We start from the raw sequence: 21,356 nt of genomic DNA on the forward strand, positions 1-21,356 counted from the left end.
CTAGAAAGTTTGCCCTACTATTTGGCTATCTAGAGAAAAACTTAAAGCATAACAAATGCACAAGTGATGCTAGTAGGCTATCGCTATTCTAGGGCAAGGTCAATCACGCAAAAGCCTTTTGATGGATGTGGTAGTGAGCCTATAAAATATTGCACAACACCTATGTTTTGAATAATAAATAATGTATATTCTAGGGTTAGACCGATATATCAGGCCGATATTTGCCTTAAATATTGGCCAGTCATGGGAACCATTGCTGACATGGAGGTTCCTCCCTGACTACAGCTACATAAAAAGTATAAATATTGCAATTCAATTTGATTTACTTTGCATTATATTTAACTGTATTTTAATTGCTTTATTTTTTGTAAATTAGTCCTAATGGAGGCCCAGTTTCCATGGTAATGGTGGTGGTAATGCTCTGAAAAAAATAATTAGTCTGGGTTTGAATGTAAAGTTGTAGTGACACATGGTCTAAATACTATTTCAGAGGCTTTTCCACCTTGCCAATTACAAATAAAAAACTACTGGGGGGCACTGATGACTTTTTTTGGCATTAAAATTGGAGAAAAAAATAAGATATTAAATATTGGCACAAAATATCTGCTATCAGCAGCTGCAACAAAAAAATATCAGTCAACCTTGATATGTAGGTACTATATAATAAACAAGTATTGGCTCCTTCTACTACCCTCTACCCTTCTACTGTACATGGTTCCTCAGTCAGAAGGCATTGGTTGATGCTACTGCAGCACCATCCTGCCCTCTAGTGTCAAAATGTGTGGCTGCATATACAAACACACAAACTACATTACAGTAAAGCGCTGTAGACAGGCAATTGCACAGGCTGATGTTTGGTTTATTCCTTTATTAGATGTTAAGAAACTCCACAATGAAACAAAATAATTTACTCAGGGTGTACATGAAATTAGAACAACACAACCACTTGGGACAGATGGGGTTTAGGAGCGTAGAGGTGGGGCGGGGAGGGAGGGAGGGAGGGAGGAGAGGTAATGAAGGGGCATCATCTAGGGAATGAAGAGACGAGGAAAACTCAAGTTTTCAGTGTTGGATATGTTCTTCAGACCACAGTGCAATCAAAACTCAACGATGTTAGACCCTGTCAGTGTTGTTCCAAATGCATACCCTCAAACTGAATGCATTTTCTCGTCGAACATATTTCAAAACACAGCCTGACAATGGAAGAATCAGATGGAGAAAGGTGTGATGCGTTCCTTTCAACTCCCATGTAAGTGCTTTTTTGTGACTCCGCTTCTTACACACGTTCACTGACAGATACACACACGCACACAGTCACAAAATATTCTTTCAATCACTGATTTAACCTCACTTGTATTTTTTGAAACCAAAATATTTTGGTTTTTCCAACATAAAGAGATGGAGTGTGATGTTTGCATGCTGCTTTTTAGAGACATTCCATGGTTTATTTTTTTTTCTCTCAGCTGTCCCTCACTCAAAAGTAATTTACATGCAAAATTAATTGAATGACTTGTCTCCATATACTCTTGAATGTTTTAAGTTTACATGCGCCAAGGTATTGCATAGAACTGAGGGCTCTTGAATTCCCCTCCACATTGCTTATGCAATCTACAATGGCTTGGTTTGCTCTAAAACTAGCTCTAAATTAATTACTTTACAGTAAACTCTGTGTTTTGCTTGGAAATAATAATTCCTGTCGATAATTTACGCTCTACAATCAAATAAAGATTTTGCATTAATGCTTGAATGCACTGTCACAGATTTGAGTGTAGTTTATGCAGTATGCTTGTATTAAAGGATTCCTGAGTGTTTGACAACTGTCAAAGAAAGATAAAGAAACCCTGAAGTTGGAGTTGCCTTTCATTCATGTTTCAGTTTTACACAACAGTTGACCAAAGCTAAACACTTAGTTGGGTGGAGGGGGGGGCAGACATTTGAGGTCCTTTATCAGGTAAATTGGCATTGGATCGATCAAACCTTTAGGACATTACCATCTTCACATTTTCAAATGAGGAAACCATTTCAAAAGCCGTGTTCACAATGGAGACACCTTGACCTGCGACAGTGCATTACAGCAAGTCTGCTCACACTGCTAACAGACACGTTTTTACCGCCCAATGAATGCATTACAAATGGTGGGATGGTGATTTTTTTTTTTTGTTATCTGTGCTTTAGTTTCATGGCATCATGCGGCAAAAACGTTACCCTGCTATTGCCCTCATAACCTGTTCAAAAAATACTGAAGTTAAATGGGGAAAGCAGAAACAATGAACGAACAGCAGGGTTTACAAGACGTGCAAGAAGAAATGCACAATGCATTTATCTGCAGATGTGTTAACTCAATTTAATTGTCAATGCACAGGCCTCAAAAAACGATCAGTCCAACCACACCTCGAGGGTTTTATAACAGAAATTTGTTCAGGTGCATTTCAAATTTAGGGGGCACAAATGCATTTGCATTTTTGTAAATGTACGTTTTTGCATACATTCACATTTCTCTGAGATAAAGTTCTAGCACACTCATTTTGAACCAGTGTCTTTACAAGTTCAATGCAGACACAGACACACATACACACACACACACACACACACACACTGTGAGACATTACTGGATATTTCAACAAGTTATATTGTAAACCAAAAAATAAAAACACACCTCAAAAGAAAAAAAAAAAAAAAGCATTTGTACCTTAGTGTAATTATGCCATGTTTTTGGTTTGACCATTTTTTTTCTCCTTTCGATTTGTTATACATATTTAGTTGCATCTTCACTGACTTTAAAATCAGTGATGCCCTTATCCTTCCACTTGGGGACTCTTGAACTATTAACTGAAAGAATATGTAGAAATGTGAGGTTTAAATACCTGTAAGTACTTCTGGTGTTACAGGCCTGACAACTAAAAAGTTAAGAGAGTTACCTTAAAACAAAAACCAAGCTGCGTTAAGCAAGAACCGCGATCAGCCAAACTTTTTTTTTTTTTCTTCTTTTCACAATTTCGCAAAAGATATTAATGGATTCTGACTCTGTCTGGACTACAAACAAAACTAGGCTATAGCATCTACTCATCACAGCCATATTATGGAACTGCAACTTCAAAAGATTTTTTTGAACATATTCATAGCACCAATTGTTTGTACCATAGAAATTACAAAAACAAATGTTTCATTCAATTGCAACACATAGGTGTCTGCAGAAATGGCTGTAGTCATGTCTTTTTGTGATGGGCCTTAACCCCCAAAATGCAAACTTTTTTTTCTTCTTTTCATTCTTTTACAGCATTGCATTTAAGTAGATTTTTATTAGTATTTTTTGCCAACAAAACTCCTTATGATTTCCTTTTTTTGGGTTATTTTTTTTTTTTTTTTTTGCCTCACAAACCATACTATGTCTACTACTAGCTTTTGAAAGACTATCACCATTCAAAATCAGACTCATTTATAATAACTTTTCACACATGGGGAATTTACGTATTTTTAGAAGAAAGCTGCACACATTCTCTACTTCACATTCAGAAAGGCATCCAAGCTATTCAAATTAACTCAAATTCTTACACAACAACTCAAAAACCTCAACATCCTTATATTGTCTTTCTGAACAGAAGATGGAAAATAGAGGATGCAATAGCAGTTGTTTCATACAACATTATGAACCGCTGCATCACAGTTAGGTCACAGAAATTGCTGCAGGTTTAACTAGAAAAAGAGGAGTGAGACTTGCTGGACGAACATACATGCACAACCATTCAGACACCACCAACTACCAGTATCCTAGTTCAAAAGCAAAAAAGGTGGGAAGAAAACTGACAAGGATAGAACAAAAGATTGTCCCTAATACCTAACTGTGAGTCTTGAATGAGGACCAATGTACAGAAGAATCAACTGAAACAAATTCTAAAACGCCTAAAATGCGTGTCCGCACATGGCATCACTCAAAGACATGGAGAACATATTTTTTGAGTTTTCCTATTTTCGCTCACTTTTTGTTGATCTGATTGTTGATTACACAAGGTTTAAGTTAGTAAATGAAAATCAGCAGGGTTAGGGGTGGGTTGTGGAGGGGTGTCTCCTCAGAACAGTAGCCTACGGTAGGTTTTCCAGCTCTGAGATGCCCCTGAATCTTTGCTGGTAGAGGTCCAGTCACAAAGGGAGAGGCACTTTCCTCTCGACAACAGGCGTCCTCTGCAAAACTGGAGTATTCAAATGTTGCTGCTCCCTGGACAGAAACATAAAGCAAAATGGTGAGATTGTTGCACAAGGAAACAGTCAAAGTTATAATCCACAACTACATTTTTTAAAATAATTTGGATATCTTTGGTGATAAGCGGTCATTACTGCGGTGTTTTGCACTGCATCACTTTGCAGAAGTGTCACCAGTACAACAGCATCTGCCACACTCCCAAACAAACAAGCATGGGCTGTTCTGAGACTACAAAACAATGTGATAACTGTTTAGTTCCATTTTTATTGCATTATTACTGCTCATGCTAACCCAGTTCTTCTGCTATTTATTCAAAACAGAAAAGTAAAACACATCACTTCCTCTGCGCCAGATGATTTTTCCCCCAGGAAAGATCTACCCTACACCAGGTGTTTAAAACAGCAAATGTAAAACCTTTTATGAACTGGATATACTGTAGGTTGAATCACTATAGTGTTCTATCAATCAGTGATAGAGAGAAGCAAAATTGACATCTATTTATATGAAAATGTAGTGGATTGTTAGTTTTAAGTGATGCCTCAGAACAAACATCTACATGCCAATTTGTCTTAAAAGTGCAATAAGTGAGATTTTTTACTGCCCCATAACACAAAATTACCATATTATATCTGCAGGGGGCTGACAGGGTTGTTGATCAATACTAATGACTCAAAAATTACTCGGACAGGTGCTGAGATTTCTGGCTTTCAAAACTCACTTTCCAGCCCGTACTCTGTTTTGGGAAAAAAAACTGTTGTTGCAATTCCTACTGGCCACAGACAGAGGTCGACAAGTCCTGTGTTACATAATGCCCCTTTAACACTTAGTGCAATCTAGGAGGTGATCAGTCTTGGCAGATTTGTTCGGATTTCATGACAGAAGCTAAATGACAGAAACATATACTGACTGATTTGATGAGCAACATACTAACAAGCTACAGTTGATGTGTTTAAGAAAAGGAAGTATACTGAATAAAATGGTGAATGGTAAATATGACGTAAAATGTGTTTTTGGAGAGGTATTCAAATATGCTTATGTGCATGTTTACCTGTACATTGAGATCCAGGGAAAAGGGGGGAACAGAGTGTGTTCTGCCACCAGCACTCATCTTGCTGGTTGCCAGTTCCTCCCTGTCCGCTTATGTTCAACAGAGGGAACTAAACAAGACAAAAAAAGAGAAGTAGTTAGTGTGTCTTTCAGAAAACAGAGGCGAGAGGCGGAACCCATTTTACAGCTGATGCTAAACACCATGAAATACTGCATGGTTATATTTTTGCTCAATGCTCTTGCACACTGAACAGACCACAATTAGGATGCCAATTTTTTATTAATTCTCACCTCTGGCACATCTCCAACAAAGTCATAAGCAATCCCATACTTGGGGATCTGACCTGCTGGTGCACATAAGCAGGTCTCCTTTTCTCCTGAAGATTCCTCCTTTTGAATCTTGTTGACTGAGACGTCCACCTGCCCGTCTGCAGTCGATGCGGTTGCCGCCTTTTCGCAGTCTAAGCAAATCTCTTGCTCAGCAATTGGCAGGAGGGTACTGGAGCCCTCCTGTGAATCCAGAGAGGTCTGGGCACTCTTCTCCATGCCAGACTTCTTTAATCTGGGTAAGAATTTACCAGATTCCAGTTCTGACTTCCCATAATAAGGGCCCTCACATTCTGCATCCTCCTCCAGAGGTTTGAGGTCTGCCTGAGGATCATCAAAGACGTCCACCGGCGCCAGGACGGGAAAACTCATCTCCTCTTTCTCGGACTCGGCCTCTGAATCACTTCCCCCACCAGGAGACAACTCTGAGGCCGATATTGGTCGGAAATGAGTCCTGGGGGAAATGCGGATGGCCCTATACTGCGTCCGGTTGATGCCATATATTCGTGGGTGGAAGGCTTCATTCTCAGAGTCCGAGCAGAGTATAGATTTGGGTTTGAACCCTGGGCTGAATGAAGCCATGTCCTCAGGCTCAAAAGAACACTCGACATGGAGGACTTGAGAGAAGGGATTGTTCAGGTTGAAGGACGCAAACGGGTATTCTAAACCTTGCTCCTCACTGTGCAAGCCTCCGTAGGATCCAAGTAAATCTTCATGGAAGATGAAAGAAAATCCCTTATTCAATCCGTCTCCACCTGCTCTAATGGCCTGGTCACTCTGCCCAAAGGAAACAAGAGGCCTCCACAGGGGCCTATGCCCAGGGGCAAAGCAGCTGCCGGTGTTCATGAACACATCTGTGCCGGTGATGGTAAGCATGTCTGAGCTGGAGGCAGATGCGGCTGCAGCGGCACACTGTAGCAGGCTACCTTGCGTTTCACTGGGCGGCACAACGGCCCAGTTCTTATCACCGCTTAGCGTCTTCAACTCTCCATACACCCCTCCTAGGATGAACGATGTACTCTCCTTGTCAGGGTTCATGTCCCAGGGCTTGGACGGAGTCATGTAGTCCCCAGCACCATCTATCTTGGAGAGCTTGTTTTTGGCTAAGCCCTGCTCTTCTTTCTTGCCTTCCCAAAGGTGATACTCTGACCGCTGCACTGCCTTTTTCTGAGGTCCCTGAATTGGACCTCCTTTAGCCTGCACCTCAAGACAGCTGCAGCGGTAACTGCTTGACTCGTCTGAGAATAGCCCCTCAGTTGGCTTTTCTGCTCCTTGCCTTGACATGACAGAATCACCATCTCCAATTGCAGTCCAAATGTCCTTTATTATCCCTGAGCTGTAATCATCACTCTGTTGGTTTGTGTTGTCCGAAAACATGCCAGTGTTGTACTGTTTGCTCTCATCCTCTTCCAATGCTATGCCACAAATGGACTCCAATTTAGATTTCTTGGTGAAGGTCTGATTGGATGCCGTACTAACATTGGTCTCCTCACACTGACGGCCAGTGTCTTCCTGCAAAAAATCCAGGATTTCATCCTCTAGATAGGTACCAGAGAGAGGAGGGATTATACAATCAATCTCTTCATTGCCAATTTGAGCAGGATCCTCTGTTTGAATATTTCCTTGCTCATTGTCTGAACGTGTCTCCTCCGAATGCGACCACGGACTGCAAGTTCGCGTTGAAAGGTTAGAACAGTGTTCAGTTTCGTCAAAGGCACTATTTTTGGTCCATATTAGCAAACGAGACTGTTTATTAGAATGTGGATCGAGACAGCTACTTGAATCTGTGTTGTTTTCGTGACCAACGGTGAGTGAGTCGCGGGGAAAAGGTAAAGTGGGGCTATCGTACTGCAGCTCAAAAAGAGAGAAGCAGGACGAGTTCAAACCAGGTGGTTCACTGGTGGCTTCAGGAAGATGTGGCTCCTCCAGATTTCCAGATAGCTTGCTCAGGGTGAACGAAACACTGTCAAGGGGGGAGAGCCGACTGGGGGAGTCTCCTACAAAGCTTTCTCCATCTATATCTTCTGAACTAGAGGGTGAATAACATCCCCAGACTTGAGCCATGTTTTCAAGATCCTGCATTAAGAATCCAACAGATCCCGAAGCTTCCTGCGAGTCTGCCCTTATTGCACTTTCCCCTTCCCGCTCAAAGCCATCTAACACTAAACAACATTCTGCCTCAAGGTCTCTTTGCTCTTTGCTTTTCTGTCGAATCATGCTCAAGATCCGACTCTCTTGTATCGAGTCTGAGGCACTAGTATCCAATATGGATTGATAAATATCAACTTCATAGAAGTGAGTGAATTCAGACAGATGCTTGTCATCTAAATCTCTACTATCCTCTGGCTGAGGGCAGCTTGAGGTCCCAGTGAGTTCAGCAGCTTCATCTTCTGCTTCGCCAGGCCCTTCCACAAAGTGTCCATCCACAAATGAGCCTGCTGCTAGGTACGCCCTCTGGTAGTTATCATTGGCAATGCAGATTCCCTGTATTCTCTCAGGTAACCTCTCCATGTCAGTGGACAAGGCGAAGCCATCAGGAGAGTCCACCTTGCTTCGATATTTTGTTTCCAGCTTGCTTTGTCTGCTGCTGAAAGGTACAAAATACTCTGTAATGGGCTCAGTGTACCAAAGTGGCTCCTCCATGTACTCCTTTTTGTTTCTGGCCTCAACTCCGGACTCTTTTGCTTCCACCCAGCCTGGATCTTTACGAATCTCCTTCAGCGGTCTCTTCCCCTTTTTGTAAAGCTGTGGTTTGGCAGGGCCTCCAGTGGCACTACTGCTGCTCCCTCCTGTAATCCTTCTCTCCTCTTTGTCGATAACCTTTAGAGCCAGCTTCACCTGCCCGCTGTTGCGCCCTCTCTTACTCTTTCCAGCCTCCCTGGACTTGTGCCTGATTCTAACTGCCTTGCTGCTGGACGATTTTGAGTCACCTTGGTTCCCGCTTGAGCTTGAGCCTGCCTCGCTAGAGCCAGAAGACCAGGATCGGGGCCGGTACTTGCCCTCAGATCTGTGCCTTGTCTGTCTCTTTGAGTGGACGGCAGATCTGTCCTCCGCTGTTGCACCACCATGGTATCGGTTTTCTTTCTCCTTCTTGCTGCGTCGTTGCTGGCCTCTCTCGTTGGTTGCAGTAGTGGTGGGACCACATGCCTCAAGGTTTCTCTCCTTCGCAGCCTCACCCTCACTGTTGCAATCTTTTGGGGAGGAGGTGTCTGTGCTGGTCTGTGGGGCTGCAGAGGACGATGAACTGGAGTATGCACAGGCCTTCGCCTTGTTCCACACCGTCATGATCTCTTGGAGACAAACAGGTTTCTCTGACAAAGGAGGAAAGGCTTCATAATACCTAAAGCCACAATGAGAGAAAAACTTGATTAAAATGCATTATTAATAATAATAGCATGGTGCAAATGAACAAATGTATGTGTTAATAATAGTATGGTTCAAATGAGCCCTGTAGCCCAATCATTGAAATTCATAGATACATTATGACCATGATGCTTACATTTCCACCTGGTCCTTTGAAGAGGGGGACTCAGCTCGCTCCGGAGACTGAGAGCCATCAGATTTCTTCCGAATCTGTTTTTCCTCTGTAAAGTACAATATCATTACATATTAGGAGAGTTATTATTCAGTTTTTTTTTTCTGTTACTAGTTTGCACTGAAAAGTTTAGCCCTAAATATGGTAATAACGGGAATCAACCAAACCTTTCTGTTTGTTTTGGATGTCCTTGAGTTTGGAGCAAAGCTCCTCAACCAGGCTCTCAATTCCAGAGTTCTGCACAGATGAAAAAGAACAGATTTATGAGATATTGTCCCGTTGGCCCATATATAGCATTTTCAACCAATTACAAAATCTACTTTCTTTAAATACTGTGAACCAACACAGAGAATTAGAGTACACAGAGTACATTTCATGATGCCAACAAATTTAGCCATGGTGGTGTTTCCTACAAAACACTGTCGGAAAGAAAATCTTTGTTACATCTTTTCAGCATCAAAAGAGTATTGTCCTAGGACTAGGCCTATATTGATGGCATCGATTGCATTTAATTTAATAATGTGAAATTATTATTTCCTGTTCAACTCCTAACTTTTGTTTTTGCCAAAATCAACCCAGACTTATGCCAAAATATACAGTATAGTAGCCTAAAGTATGAGCAAAGTATGTGTTCCCAACATCAACTTTGACCCCAATATAAAATGAAAGAATGAAAGGCAGAGGGTTGACACAAGTCATACCAGCTGACTTGTGAGACCTTAGGCATGTTCTACCATGACTGTGTTATATTTAGCTATGGGGCAGAAATGCCTTCAAAAAAAAAAAAAGAAAAAAAAAAATCAGACTAAGTACAAGTGATTGCCTCACTACGTTATTTTAACACTTCTGAAGCATTGAACATTTACCACATGTCCTATCTGCCCTACTGCCTTCCTTAAATTGAGCAATGTGATACATGAAAAGAAAAAAACATCATCTGTTTATATGTAAACAACAAGGCTGGGAAAGAACTAAGACAACCATGTTCAAACGCCTGCTCAGACCAAGGCACTGTCAGAGCAAATACCCTCAAGAGGATAGCCATCCACTATATAGCTTATCCTAAGTACCAGCCCTGCCAGAATCTTTTAGCTCACTCATTTCCTGTTCACTCTTCCAGAAAATAATATTCCTTACCATGCCACCCTGTGAAAAGCAAAGCAAAGTTTTCTCCCCTGCCCTGTGTTTCCTCTTGCATCATTGTGCTAATGCCGGTCAGCTGACAGCCGACCGACTCTGCTGCTCACTGCTGCAATCCCGTGCAGCGTGTGCTGGTTAAAAAATAGACCGCAGAGTCCAGTCCCCAGAGAGGAGCTCAACACTCCTCCTCTTGCCTTGCAGACCCTTCCCCCTTCCCACCTCCAGCTCTACGTTGTCCCATTCTCCACTACAGCCTGCCTCTCATACTACTGCCAGCCACAGAGGAGAATGTCAGCAACTCCCTCTGTTGCTTTTTTATTCACAAAAAAAGGCATGGAATACAATCTACTACTGTTGCATATGCTTACATGCAAAGGACATTCTTTGAAGGTCATACATTACAAGTGAGAACAGTATTGGTTTATGTCAAGGAAACAACTTTTTACTGCTGACCTTAATATAACCTTTCCGCTGAAAACTAATTGAAGGTGTGGCAACCCAGCCAAATGAGGTGACCAGACAATGACTATAAAGGTCTTGCCTTGTTGAAGGCTTTACTCTCTCACATGGGCTTGGCTTTATCCAATGTCTATTCACCGTGATTTATGCAATTAATATGTGCATGACTGCACCTTCATAATCAACAAGGCATACTTACAGTAACAAATTCCTGACACAGATAATTAAACAAATTACACACCCATGCTTTCTGTATTCTGAATGCATTTCATTCAAAAGTTTTATACAAGATGGGGCATGCCAAATAGTTCCAGCTTTAATGAGTAATGACCATAGTTTGCATGCCTCCAAAGAAGAAAAGGGGTTCAATTTAATGAGTAATTTTGGGAAGAGACCACACACCACAGAAATAGAAAACACTTTGAGTAACACCAATCCTCATACCATATACAGAGACATTAATGAGAATCAATTGGTTGCAACACTGGGGCAGAATGATGCTTACTTCATCAGATGCAGAACGGAGGCATTGCACAGCGGCTTGCTTCTTCATTTCCTCTAGACTCAGGTCTGTCCCTCCTTTCCTCTTACTCTTGCCCCATTTCTTCCCAGTTCCCTTCTCCCAACCCAAGAAGATGTCATTTTCCTGTCAAATACAGACAACAGTCATTCACCAATAATATACTATGGAACAGAAAAGGCATGGGCAAAGCTAGATAATCAAAATCATGACTGCATTACTTAAAATATGTATATTATATACTATATGTTCATAACATTTCAATTTAATGTAACATAATAATATGAACACAAACGGTAAAAAATGTGATAATGAATGGGAGAAATGAAGGAAGGAGGAATTAGCCAGTGCTACCAGTGGAATAATGTGAAATAAAGTCCTTAGATCATTGTGAACTTCTCCTGACAAAATGGCATGTTCCACTATCTAGGGCAATGTGATATTCCTTGTCCAACCTTTTCTTGAATGTTGTCACATGCCCACTGATTTGACAATGCAAAACAATATCAACTGGGCAATCATTTTCCATGCCACGTGATTTGACTGAAAATGTTTCCCTATGGTTATTGGAACTAACCTGGTCCTGCAGGTCGTAGTCATAACTGTCATGCAGGAGAAGGCTGAGGACATAGCGGGTGTAAATCATGGCGTCGATCCCGCACTTCTCCAGCTCCTGGCCAAGCCAGCTTTGTACTGGACCCAGCGACTGGAGCAGGGACATCTCTGAGGCAGGCAGGGGGCCCACTGGGGGGTAGGGGCAAGAGAGGTTTTCAGGAGGAGCAGGACCGTCTGAATCGGTGCTCACTGGACGCATGGGACCTCAGGTGTTGGCCATTCTCAGGTGGAGCGGCATTGTGACGGGTGGTTACTGTAGGGCGGTTGGTGGGAAAGGGTGTGGAGAGAGGACGAGGCAGAGCCTATCTGGAAGGTGGGGGTATCACTCCAGCAGGATGCACTGAAGGGGCTCTACATGGGGAGGCATGTAGATGTTCTTTTTTCCTTTTCTCTTTTTTATTGCTTTGAGCAAAAAAGGGGACTTTACTCGTCAGGCATGGCTTATGCTGATGAAAGATATCAGCTGGTGAGCAAAACACAAGTCGTGTTTGCGTCTCAGTTGGAGGGGTCCATTTTGGGGCTACGTCTTACTTCACCGGCACAACCTGAAACAGAGCAAACAAACATGCATCAGTTTCTCTGAAATACTTTCAATGTCGAAAGCAGGTATCCCACAGCACTAAGATATAGTCAAAGACCTCATTCATAAAAAACCCACAGAGCCAAACATAACAGCAAGAAACAAGGCCAATTTGTAAAAAAATAAAAATTGGCCAAGGCATGTATTCAGTTTTCGGCAATGGAAATCATACTATTTTCCATTATTTTAAATAGGAAATAGATAGGATGACAAATCTTGTGACAGATCCTGCTACAGCAGAGAAGTTTTGCTCTTTGTCCCAAAGGATGGCTTTTAATGACTGTTGATAGTGCTGCTAACGGACACCAGCAAGCTAATGGGCTCCTGAGAGAGCATGGGCTCTGCATATAATGCAGACAGCAGCCACCAACATGACACATAATGGTGGTAAGCCCTCTTTACAAGTAACAATGAGCAGGATACCAAGAATTACCACTCTGCTGACCTGCCACAGTACTACACCCCAACCAGAGGCTTGGATTTTAACCAGTGAGGGGCTGGGCAATAATTATTGTATATTGTCTTTCAGCGGATTCATATTGTGATGACATTGTGATATCGTGATACACAATTCTGTTGTCTTAATTGATAACAAGTACAATTGTATTTAAAGGGTGACAAAATAAGGTAAGAAACATTTTAAGTAATATTTGAAAAAATTTCAACCAAACCTTTTCTTCTTCTTTTTCAATTGACATCACACTTAACATTACTATGCAGTTCAATGTGATGAGCATCAATTTGATTATTTAACATGTAATTTTGCATGTTGTAGCCTATATAGTTAGAAAAAAAATCCTTATATTATTATCTTGATATTGATTTCAACCAGCCCTACTGTGGTGTTGTAGGCCTATATTTCCCTCAAAATACTGCAGACTTGAAAGCAAACTCTAGGATTTATGTGCAAGTATATAAAATATCCAAGTTATTCAAGTCAGTCTGTGTAACACCCCCATGGTTAAATAAATGCAATGTAAATGAAGTGAGTGAAGTAAGAAGAGAAGTAAGTGACAGCAGCAGTGGTCATGAACAGGTCTTTCTGAAAGATCTGGATGACAGCCAGGCTGGTTTTCAACAGTGTGCAGGTACTCTTCTTCCTCTACAGAAACTTTACTGATTACTCCCTCTATCACAGTCATAAAGCAACAGCTGCAAAGTTTCAATCGGGAGCCATAAAGCCAAAGAATATGTCCTGGATTAGCACTCATGACAGTACAGCAACAAGCAAACTCCAGCCGGTGACATGACTGTGTGGGCAATAGGCAGTCAAACAGACGCTTGCTGTCAAGTGCATGTGTTTCATATGGCAGCAGTGGATTAGGGAACCAACGTGAAGAGCAAATGGAGGCTGCACCGATGTGATTGGCTGGCCCTCTCGTCACTCAACAGTGGCATATTATAGGCTACCCGTTATAGTCGTCAAAAGGGCACGATAAGGAGCTTTGCAGTACGTGACCATATCAGTTCAACAGTCAATCCGATTGCACAGAACAACAATATTCTGTCAGTATAATACGTCCAAATGGACCAAATTTGAAAGGTTAGCTTCATCGGTAACTGCTAAATATGGCTGACCAGTGACTACAACCCAGCTGTTTCTTGTGTGCACACTAGCCCCGGCAGCTAGCTGCTGACTGTAATACACACATGCCAACTTTATCTTGCGATCTGCGATTATAAAAGACAGTTTGTCTGGCAAGGAAAGGAGCAACAGAATACACTTTGTTTAAAGTAACTTAGTTGTACTTTACGATGGACGTGTCGTTACGCTTAACTAACTTATTTTTATTATCATCTGACATTAACGTCAACTCGCTGGGCTTCGAGTCCGGTAATGCAACTAGGGAACAGCAGGTTACGGTATTTGGGATTTTGATTAGCGTTCGTCGCTAGTGTTAATTTATCATCTACCCAGCGAGGTGGAGACAGATGAAATGTTTACTGCATTCACAAATAGTATTAATGTAAGCTAGCTAGCGTTGGCTGCTTCACTTACCAAGCGGATGGCAAGGTTAGCTGGACCACCGACCTTTAGCTAATGAGCTAAGTTAGCCAAGTTAGCTACTGAGGACAGCTTGCCTGCTGTCATTGAACAATTTGCTTTATCTTTTATGATATTCTACCTAACTGACATCTCCCAGATAAGACAAGACAGAAGAATTTGTATTTTAATGAATAATGTATTTAATCAGACGTCGCGTAGTTAGATAACGTTATGTGTGCGGGCAGGTGAACGTAGGCTGCTGCTATGGTGAAATTAGAGCACTGACTGTTCCCCATTAAATGGCTAGCTAACATTAGCATGCTAGCCAAATCCAAATAACATTGAGACATTTATTCAAACCGAAAACAGACCATATGTAATTGTATACGTCGATAAACAAAATTGAACACATGTGTCTTATTCATATTCAAACTAACGTTAGCTAGCTAGCTAACGTTAGCGCATACGCTACGCTAGTTGTTGTTGTGACCAAGGGGAGGAGGAGCGGCTGCCCCGGCAGGCTATCTGGGGACTGTCAGACGTTTTTCCTTCAAAAATGTGCGCCATATCGTCCGACAGTGAAGCAGTGAGCTGACTAAAAATGAAACACCAAACGAGAAAATAAAACATAATACTACGAAATAAAAACTCCCATTCGGTTCGCTGAATTTCCTACCTGCCGTTGCTTGAAGTAAAGAGGAGCAGCGAAGGGGGAGCGGTTACTTCTCTCCCGCTGCCGTTCCGAGCTCGAGCTCCGGAATCCGCTGCGGTAGCATCGCGTATCATGGACGCCGACAGAAATGGCGCTGTTTTCACAACCAGCGCTTCTTCAACAGCGTCAAGGAAACTGGAGACATTCCGGCTCAAGCAGGAAGGTCATTCCTCGACGACACATTACGTCTAGAGCCAATATGTCTGCTATTGAAAGCCGGTTTCATTCAGAGAAACACTGCTAATGCGCCTCCCTCCGCGTTCGTATCCAAGCAACAAGGCAAACCTCCGCCGTCCTGTTCGTAGTGGGTTTGATTCCTCCGCTAGAGTATTGCATCAGAAGCCCAAATAGTACTTTCATTATTTCTTCTCAGATTTAAGTGAGTAAGGGATTGAGTAGATTTGATGCTGTCATAAATTAGTGAGTGGAATTAGTAAAAAAAAAAACAACGAAATTTCTTAATTAAATAACTCTTTTCCCTCCCCTCGTTTGTTTTATGAATGAAATGTAATATAACCAGGTTGTACATCAAACAATAAAACAGTTGGTAAAAATTGTTTATTCCTACTATATCCATTTTTCTCTGAACTTTCTCTATCATTCGAACTGCATTTTGTTAAGCATTTCCCACATTACACTTTTTAGTTTCAACTAAGTTCATACTATTACGTGCTACACACTTGGAAAAGTCACAAGTAAACTGAGTTGTAGGAGTCAAAAAAGTGGCAAAAATTAGATTTGATCATTAAATGTTCATGTAAGATTTTTTTCTTCCTATTTAATAACTGGATTAGCAGCAGAAGGTATTGACACATATCTACCATTACAGGGAATTATTCTGTATGGCTGCTATTTCGGGGAATTAGAGGATACACACACACACACACACACCTCTTCATTATTGGTAAGGACAATGCATCCATTCAGGCATGTGCACAAATAGGATCCGACTGACAAACACCTGCACTCTATCAGAAAGTGTCCTTTCCGTGGTATTGATTTATGATTTGAACAAGTGTAGTACCAATGGAAAGAGTAGCTTCTGATCTAACTGATGTCTCTGTTGGATCAAAGCAGAATATTACTGGAGCTCTCAGCAGACACCCTACCCCCTTATCTTGCTTAACTCTGACCTTTCTTACACTTTTTCTTGTCTAAACCCAATTACTACTACTACTACTACTACTTTTACTACTGCTACTACTACTATTACTACTACTACTACTATTACTGCTGTTACTACTAGTATTACTACTACTGATACTACTACTGCTACTACCACCATTACTACTACTACTATTATACTACTACTACTACTACTAGTACTACTATGACTACCAGTGCTACTACTACTGGTACTGCTGCTATTAATAATATGGGGGGGAGGGGGTCTTTTCTTTGGATTGACCACCTGCCCTCCCATCACAATGTGGGTTCATAATGTGGCACACTTCATCTGTCCTCTGACCCCAGGGTTCGTGACCTATGGAAATAGGTTGAGTCAAGCCCTATTGACCAGCTGTTTGACCCCCCCCCCACACACACACACACACACACACACACACCCTCCCTGCTGTGTCACCAGGAGTAATATTGTCTCTGAGTGTGTGTGTGACAGAGAGAGAGAGAGAGAGAGAGAGAGGGAGAGAGGGAGGGAGGGAGGGAGAGGGAGTGTGTGGTGTGGCGTGTGTGTGCGTGCGAGAGAGAGAGTGTGTGTGGTGTGTGTGTGTGTGTGTGTGAGAGAGAGAGAGAGAGAGAGAAAGCAGGAACAAGAGAGGGAGTGGAGGGAGTGTGTGTGTGTGTGTGTGTGTGAGAGAGAGAGAGCAATAAATTGTGCGTCATTGGCTCCATATGTACGTGTGTGGTCCGTGGGATTGAAGTCAGACAGCATTGCATTATATTTCTAACTATGTTCACATATCTAATTATGTTCTATTCATATTTTCTCATTCTATTCTAGCCGCCAGGTCCCTCAAGGACAGAAAACTAGACTATTATTGAGTTCTTTATCTGAAAGTAGAGCTCTGCAGCCGACGGCCAAACACATATTGACTCTCTAACACAGAGGCCCGGTCGATGAGGAAGTTGTGTGGCTTTTTTACCATCAATGTACACACACTGCAAAAAGATATCCATCTTAACAAGTCATTTAGTCCGGTGCTGAGCCTTAAAGGAATAGTTCACCCAAAAATGAAAATTCTGTCATCATCTACTCCCCCTCATGCCAGTTGAAACACAGGTGAAGTTTGTCCATATAACACACAGGGAGGTTGCCAGCACAACTCCATAGCAGCCTTCTCCAAAACAACTGAAGTCAGTGGGGACCAGTTCTTCAGAGTTCCAAAAAGACCTACAGTATATTTACACCATCATTTAGTGCAAATCTTAACTACAGCTGATTGATTTGCAACAAATAATGGTGTATAGGTCTTTCTATTCACAGTGTGATTGTTTGGCTGTTTTTGTTTTGGAACTCTAAAGAACAGGTCCCCATTGACTTCAGTTGTTTTGGAGAAGGCTGCTACCAAGTTGTGCTGGCAGCCTCCCTGTGTGTTATATGGACTAACAAACTTCACCTGTGTTTCATTTGGCATGAGGGTGAGGAGATGATGACAGAATTTTCATTTTTGGGTGAACTATTCCTTTAAAATCTTACTTTTCTTAAAACAAGTGAAGAAATCGGGCCAGTAGGGTGAGACAATGCCACTTGTTTCTGACACAGTTCCCCCCCTCTTTGGAGAATTTAATTGACAATATTGTGAAATACGGCGTATCAATCCACTAGTCGCTTCATGTGAGGCAGCTCATTTGCATTGGAAACAAGTGGAGCCGTCGCTTCCCATTGGCCGATTCTTTTCACTCAAGAAAAGTACGATTTTGAGACTCAATACCAGACTAAATGACTTGCTAAGATGGATATTTTTTGCAGTGTGTGCTGAAAAAAAACAAAAACACAGGACTTCCTCATTGACCAGGAGGGTTCTGCTTTGAGAATTTCTGGAGTGAACAAGTGACAAGTCTTGAAACAAAGCAGGATAAGGCAGATTATTTGAGTTGTATCAAGATATTGTCACTTGATTCGTGAAAATCTAATGAAACATGCTGTTCTGCACTGGAAACAAGTGACATGATCTCACCCCGTTGCAAAATTATTCCTTTTTTGTAGATTTTAAGGCTCATTACCGGACTAAACGACTTGCCTTTTTTTTTTTATTATCTCTCGTCTACTCAGTTCTCTCTCTCTCTCTCTCTCTCTCTCTGTGTGTTTCTGTCTTTCCTGTCACTGATACTATCTCATTTGAACTTCAAGCCGGCGAACGCACAACATTCAGTGAGTTGACATTTCGAAAAGCAACATCTCAATTTTGCCGTCTTGAACCCCCCACCCACCCACCCACACACACACACACACACACACACACACACACACACACACCTCCAACGGCTTCTCATTTGCCGGCGTTAATTGAAAGTCAATTCGGAGCAGATGGCGAAGTTGGAAAATTCCCCATAATCCTCTCCTATGGGGGTGGGGGGGGTATGTCAGGCCTCTGGGTGATTTAATGGTAGTGAGAGTGAAACGTCTCTCAGAGTGTTTCAGGTCATGCACATCTTTGCACTTTGGGAGCTTGGATTTCTAAGGTTCTATCAGACTTTTTTTTTTATTATCAAAATTGAGTTATCCGCATATTCATGATGTTTGAATGTGACTTCATGCTTGTGCGGTGTTATTTAAAAAAAAAAAAAAACAGAACCTTTCGGGGGTTTAATATTTAAAAAAAAAAAAAAAAAAGATTTTGCCAGATGGGATGTCAAATCTGTGATGCTCAGCACTGCACTCCACCCAGATAGAACCTTGGAACTCCCAGCTCATGATTTGCCTCCCGGGTTAATCCCGTTTCGGTCATAGGTCAGGAGTTAGATAAGGTTAGACATGTGGTACACACACCAGCTTGTTTACATTTTGTCCATGTCCTGAAAAAAACCTCATGTCCTCATGGGGCCTTTTTTGTTTTGTGTATCACAGATATTGTTCCACAAACTCTTTTTTTTTTTTTTTGCCCACAAAGGGCCAGTTAATGTCAGTCAAAATGCATGGGAACGCTAAAAAAAACCTAGCCGGCATGGGACTCAAGTACGCTTCAGATGATATGGGGTTTTGGATGGAAGCTGCCAATAGCCAATATTTTTCAATTTGACTGTTTTCATGCCAAAACATATAGTAGTATTCAGTGTTTCCACTCAGAATTGTGTTCTTGGCAGGGTGGAAAAGCCTCTGAAACAGCATTTAGACCATCATGGGACACTAAAACTCTCCACTGAAACCCAGGAAAATAATAATAAAACATATTTATTCATATCTGTGTGGAATCTGATCAAAATATCTCATTAGAATCAGCTCAGGTTAAGGTCTTCTCATACACAACCAGTGTAATATTGATCATTCTACAATTCTACAATAAATATGTAATGAAACTGCATCATATCATATGATTTTTTAATAAAAGGCCAATATCAGGAAAGCAATATAGCAGTTTTTCTATCTTGCTGGTCAGAGTTTATTTCAGGACAGTGAAAATGAATAACATGGCAGACTTTTAAAATTTTATTTTGAACCGCAGCCCCGATTCTGTTTCAGACGTAAATGGTTTTTTTTTGTTGTTGTTGTGGTCATGCTGTAACCAGGCAGTCACATGTCGATTCTAGCCTCCTGACACACTTTACAGCGCGCTAATCCTTTCACAGAACCGCAAATGTCTCCCATTCAAGAAGACCAATCACACACTGCCGTCTTTATCCAAGCGGCCAATCGCTGTCCTCCGGGAACAACGACGTCCCGCCCCAAACAAATCCATATGTTTGCGGTTCCTCTTTTCCTGTCGCTGAAGCTGTTCAACCTGTTTACCGCTGTCTGCACTCTGTCTGGACTGTGTGTGTGTGTGTGTGTGTGTGTGTGTCTCTCTCTCTCTCCACATGTGTGTGTATGTGCCTAACATACGTGCACGATTTCTTCAGCAGGAAATCATCTGTCCGAGTGTTTTTTTTTTTTCTTTCTTTCTTTCTTTCTTTCTGTGCTTGTAGTTACACAACACATCCATCACCCTCGCTTGGCACTTAACCTGTGGGCATGAAGAAAAGGGAAAAAAAAAAAAAAAACCCAGCCACAAACATAAAACAAGTCTTTTGAATATAATGAATGAGTGAACGTATTTTACCTGCAGCGCCGATAACCTCCGCTGACTCTCCCACATTCCTCCGCTTTGCTTGTTATTGGAGTCGTGCTACGTCTTGCAGAGAGGGGGGGGGGGGGGGGGGGGGGAACCGCACTGAAAACTCTTAAAATATCACAGAGAAGGGAAGAGGGGGGGGGGAGTGTTGCGTCGGGCAAATACACAGGCCCACTTCTTGTTTTGTCGAATACAATTTTGGCCCCCGAAATTTGTCGATCTCCTCCGATTTCGACGCATTTCTCTATCCGCTGCATTTTCGAAAAAAAAAAAAAGGCCAGGCGCTCCCACTCCTCTGTGCCTCTTCTGTCTCCCTTGTTTTCACATGATCCTCATATGATTCTGATCAATAGGGAATCTTTCTCTCCCCCCTTCGAGGCCTCGTTTGGATGCCGCCGTGCTAAAATCCGCATCGACGTTGCAAGTCCAGCGCCGCGACTTGTGAGAGCGCACACACTTCTGTGAAAAAACAAAACACAACATACTGTGTCTTTTTAAATGTTTGACATGTTTATTGGTCTGCATATGTTGTATAGAGGCCATTCTTATGTAAAATTCTGCTTTTATTCAGTTTTTAGAAATATAAGAAACTCAACTCAACAAAGAGAATCTGTTCTGTCAAATGAGTGGTGATCATTAAATAGCGACTCCACACCAAGGTTTCTATAGTTTGGGATTTTTCATTAGCTTTTACTTTTAAATAGTTTTAGATTTTTATTTCAATTTCGTTTTAGTTATAGTTATTTAGTGTCCTCTACCTTTGCTGTATAGTTTGTTTTCTTTTTTGTAATATTGTTCACGTGTTTGTGGAATCTGCCTATACAATTAACAGTCAGCTCTGACTGACTGACTGCACCTGTGTCATGGCCTTGTCCATTTATATGCTTCCAAACCATGAGCCTAGTAACAGCACTGATCAAAGTCTTGTTTGACTGAAACGTTTGCACCTCACACCTCACCGCACTTTTTGGCTGGACCGCAACAGCGGAGCCAGCCCTACAAACACGA

General features: G+C 41.8%; 1 protein-coding gene across 3 annotated transcripts; it reads right to left on the reverse strand.

Moving 5' to 3' along the window:
* Positions 1-862: 862 nt before the first annotated feature.
* On the reverse strand, positions 863-20,368 carry kiaa0232 (KIAA0232 ortholog). Of its 3 annotated transcripts, none has more exons than XR_011696852.1 (8): positions 15,085-15,198; positions 11,804-12,386; positions 11,212-11,352; positions 9,275-9,344; positions 9,072-9,156; positions 5,590-8,912; positions 5,247-5,355; positions 863-4,213 (listed from the first exon to the last, which is right to left on the reverse strand). XR_011696852.1 is itself a non-coding variant. In XM_071543799.1 (8 exons), the coding sequence occupies exons 2-8, from the start codon at positions 12,038-12,040 to the stop codon at positions 4,197-4,199; spliced, it is 4,035 nt and encodes a 1,344-aa protein (XP_071399900.1). In that variant the 5' UTR covers positions 12,041-12,386; positions 20,337-20,368; the 3' UTR covers positions 863-4,196. The 3 variants fall into 3 exon arrangements, 2 of the variants coding, with proteins under 2 accessions (XP_071399900.1, XP_071399899.1); XM_071543799.1 differs by lacking the exon at positions 15,085-15,198 and adding an exon at positions 20,337-20,368 and having other exon boundaries at positions 5,537-8,912; XM_071543798.1 differs by having other exon boundaries at positions 5,537-8,912.
* Between the last annotated feature and the right edge of the window lie 988 nt (positions 20,369-21,356).

This window comes from Centroberyx affinis, unplaced genomic scaffold, assembly GCF_046629955.1.
Source record: "Centroberyx affinis isolate AG114_WGS23_722 - 3 ecotype Tasmania unplaced genomic scaffold, CSIRO-AGI_Caff_v1 ptg004377l_1, whole genome shotgun sequence".
Classification (NCBI taxonomy): domain Eukaryota; kingdom Metazoa; phylum Chordata; class Actinopteri; order Beryciformes; family Berycidae; genus Centroberyx; species Centroberyx affinis.

What these genes read in the sequence shown, in the direction of transcription:
- kiaa0232 (XM_071543799.1), bottom strand. Translation starts at nt 12,040, where the DNA reads ATGCGTCCAGTGAGCACCGATTCAGACGGTCCTGCTCCTCCTGAAAAC. An exon ending in TCAAAGGACCAGGTGGAAAT is followed by an intron (nt 8,913 to 9,071) that starts GTAAGCATCATG and finishes TTGTGGCTTTAG; the next exon opens with GTATTATGAAGCCTTTCCTC. An exon ending in TTGTTGGAGATGTGCCAGAG is followed by an intron (nt 5,356 to 5,536) that starts GTGAGAATTAAT and finishes TGTCTTGTTTAG; the next exon opens with TTCCCTCTGTTGAACATAAG.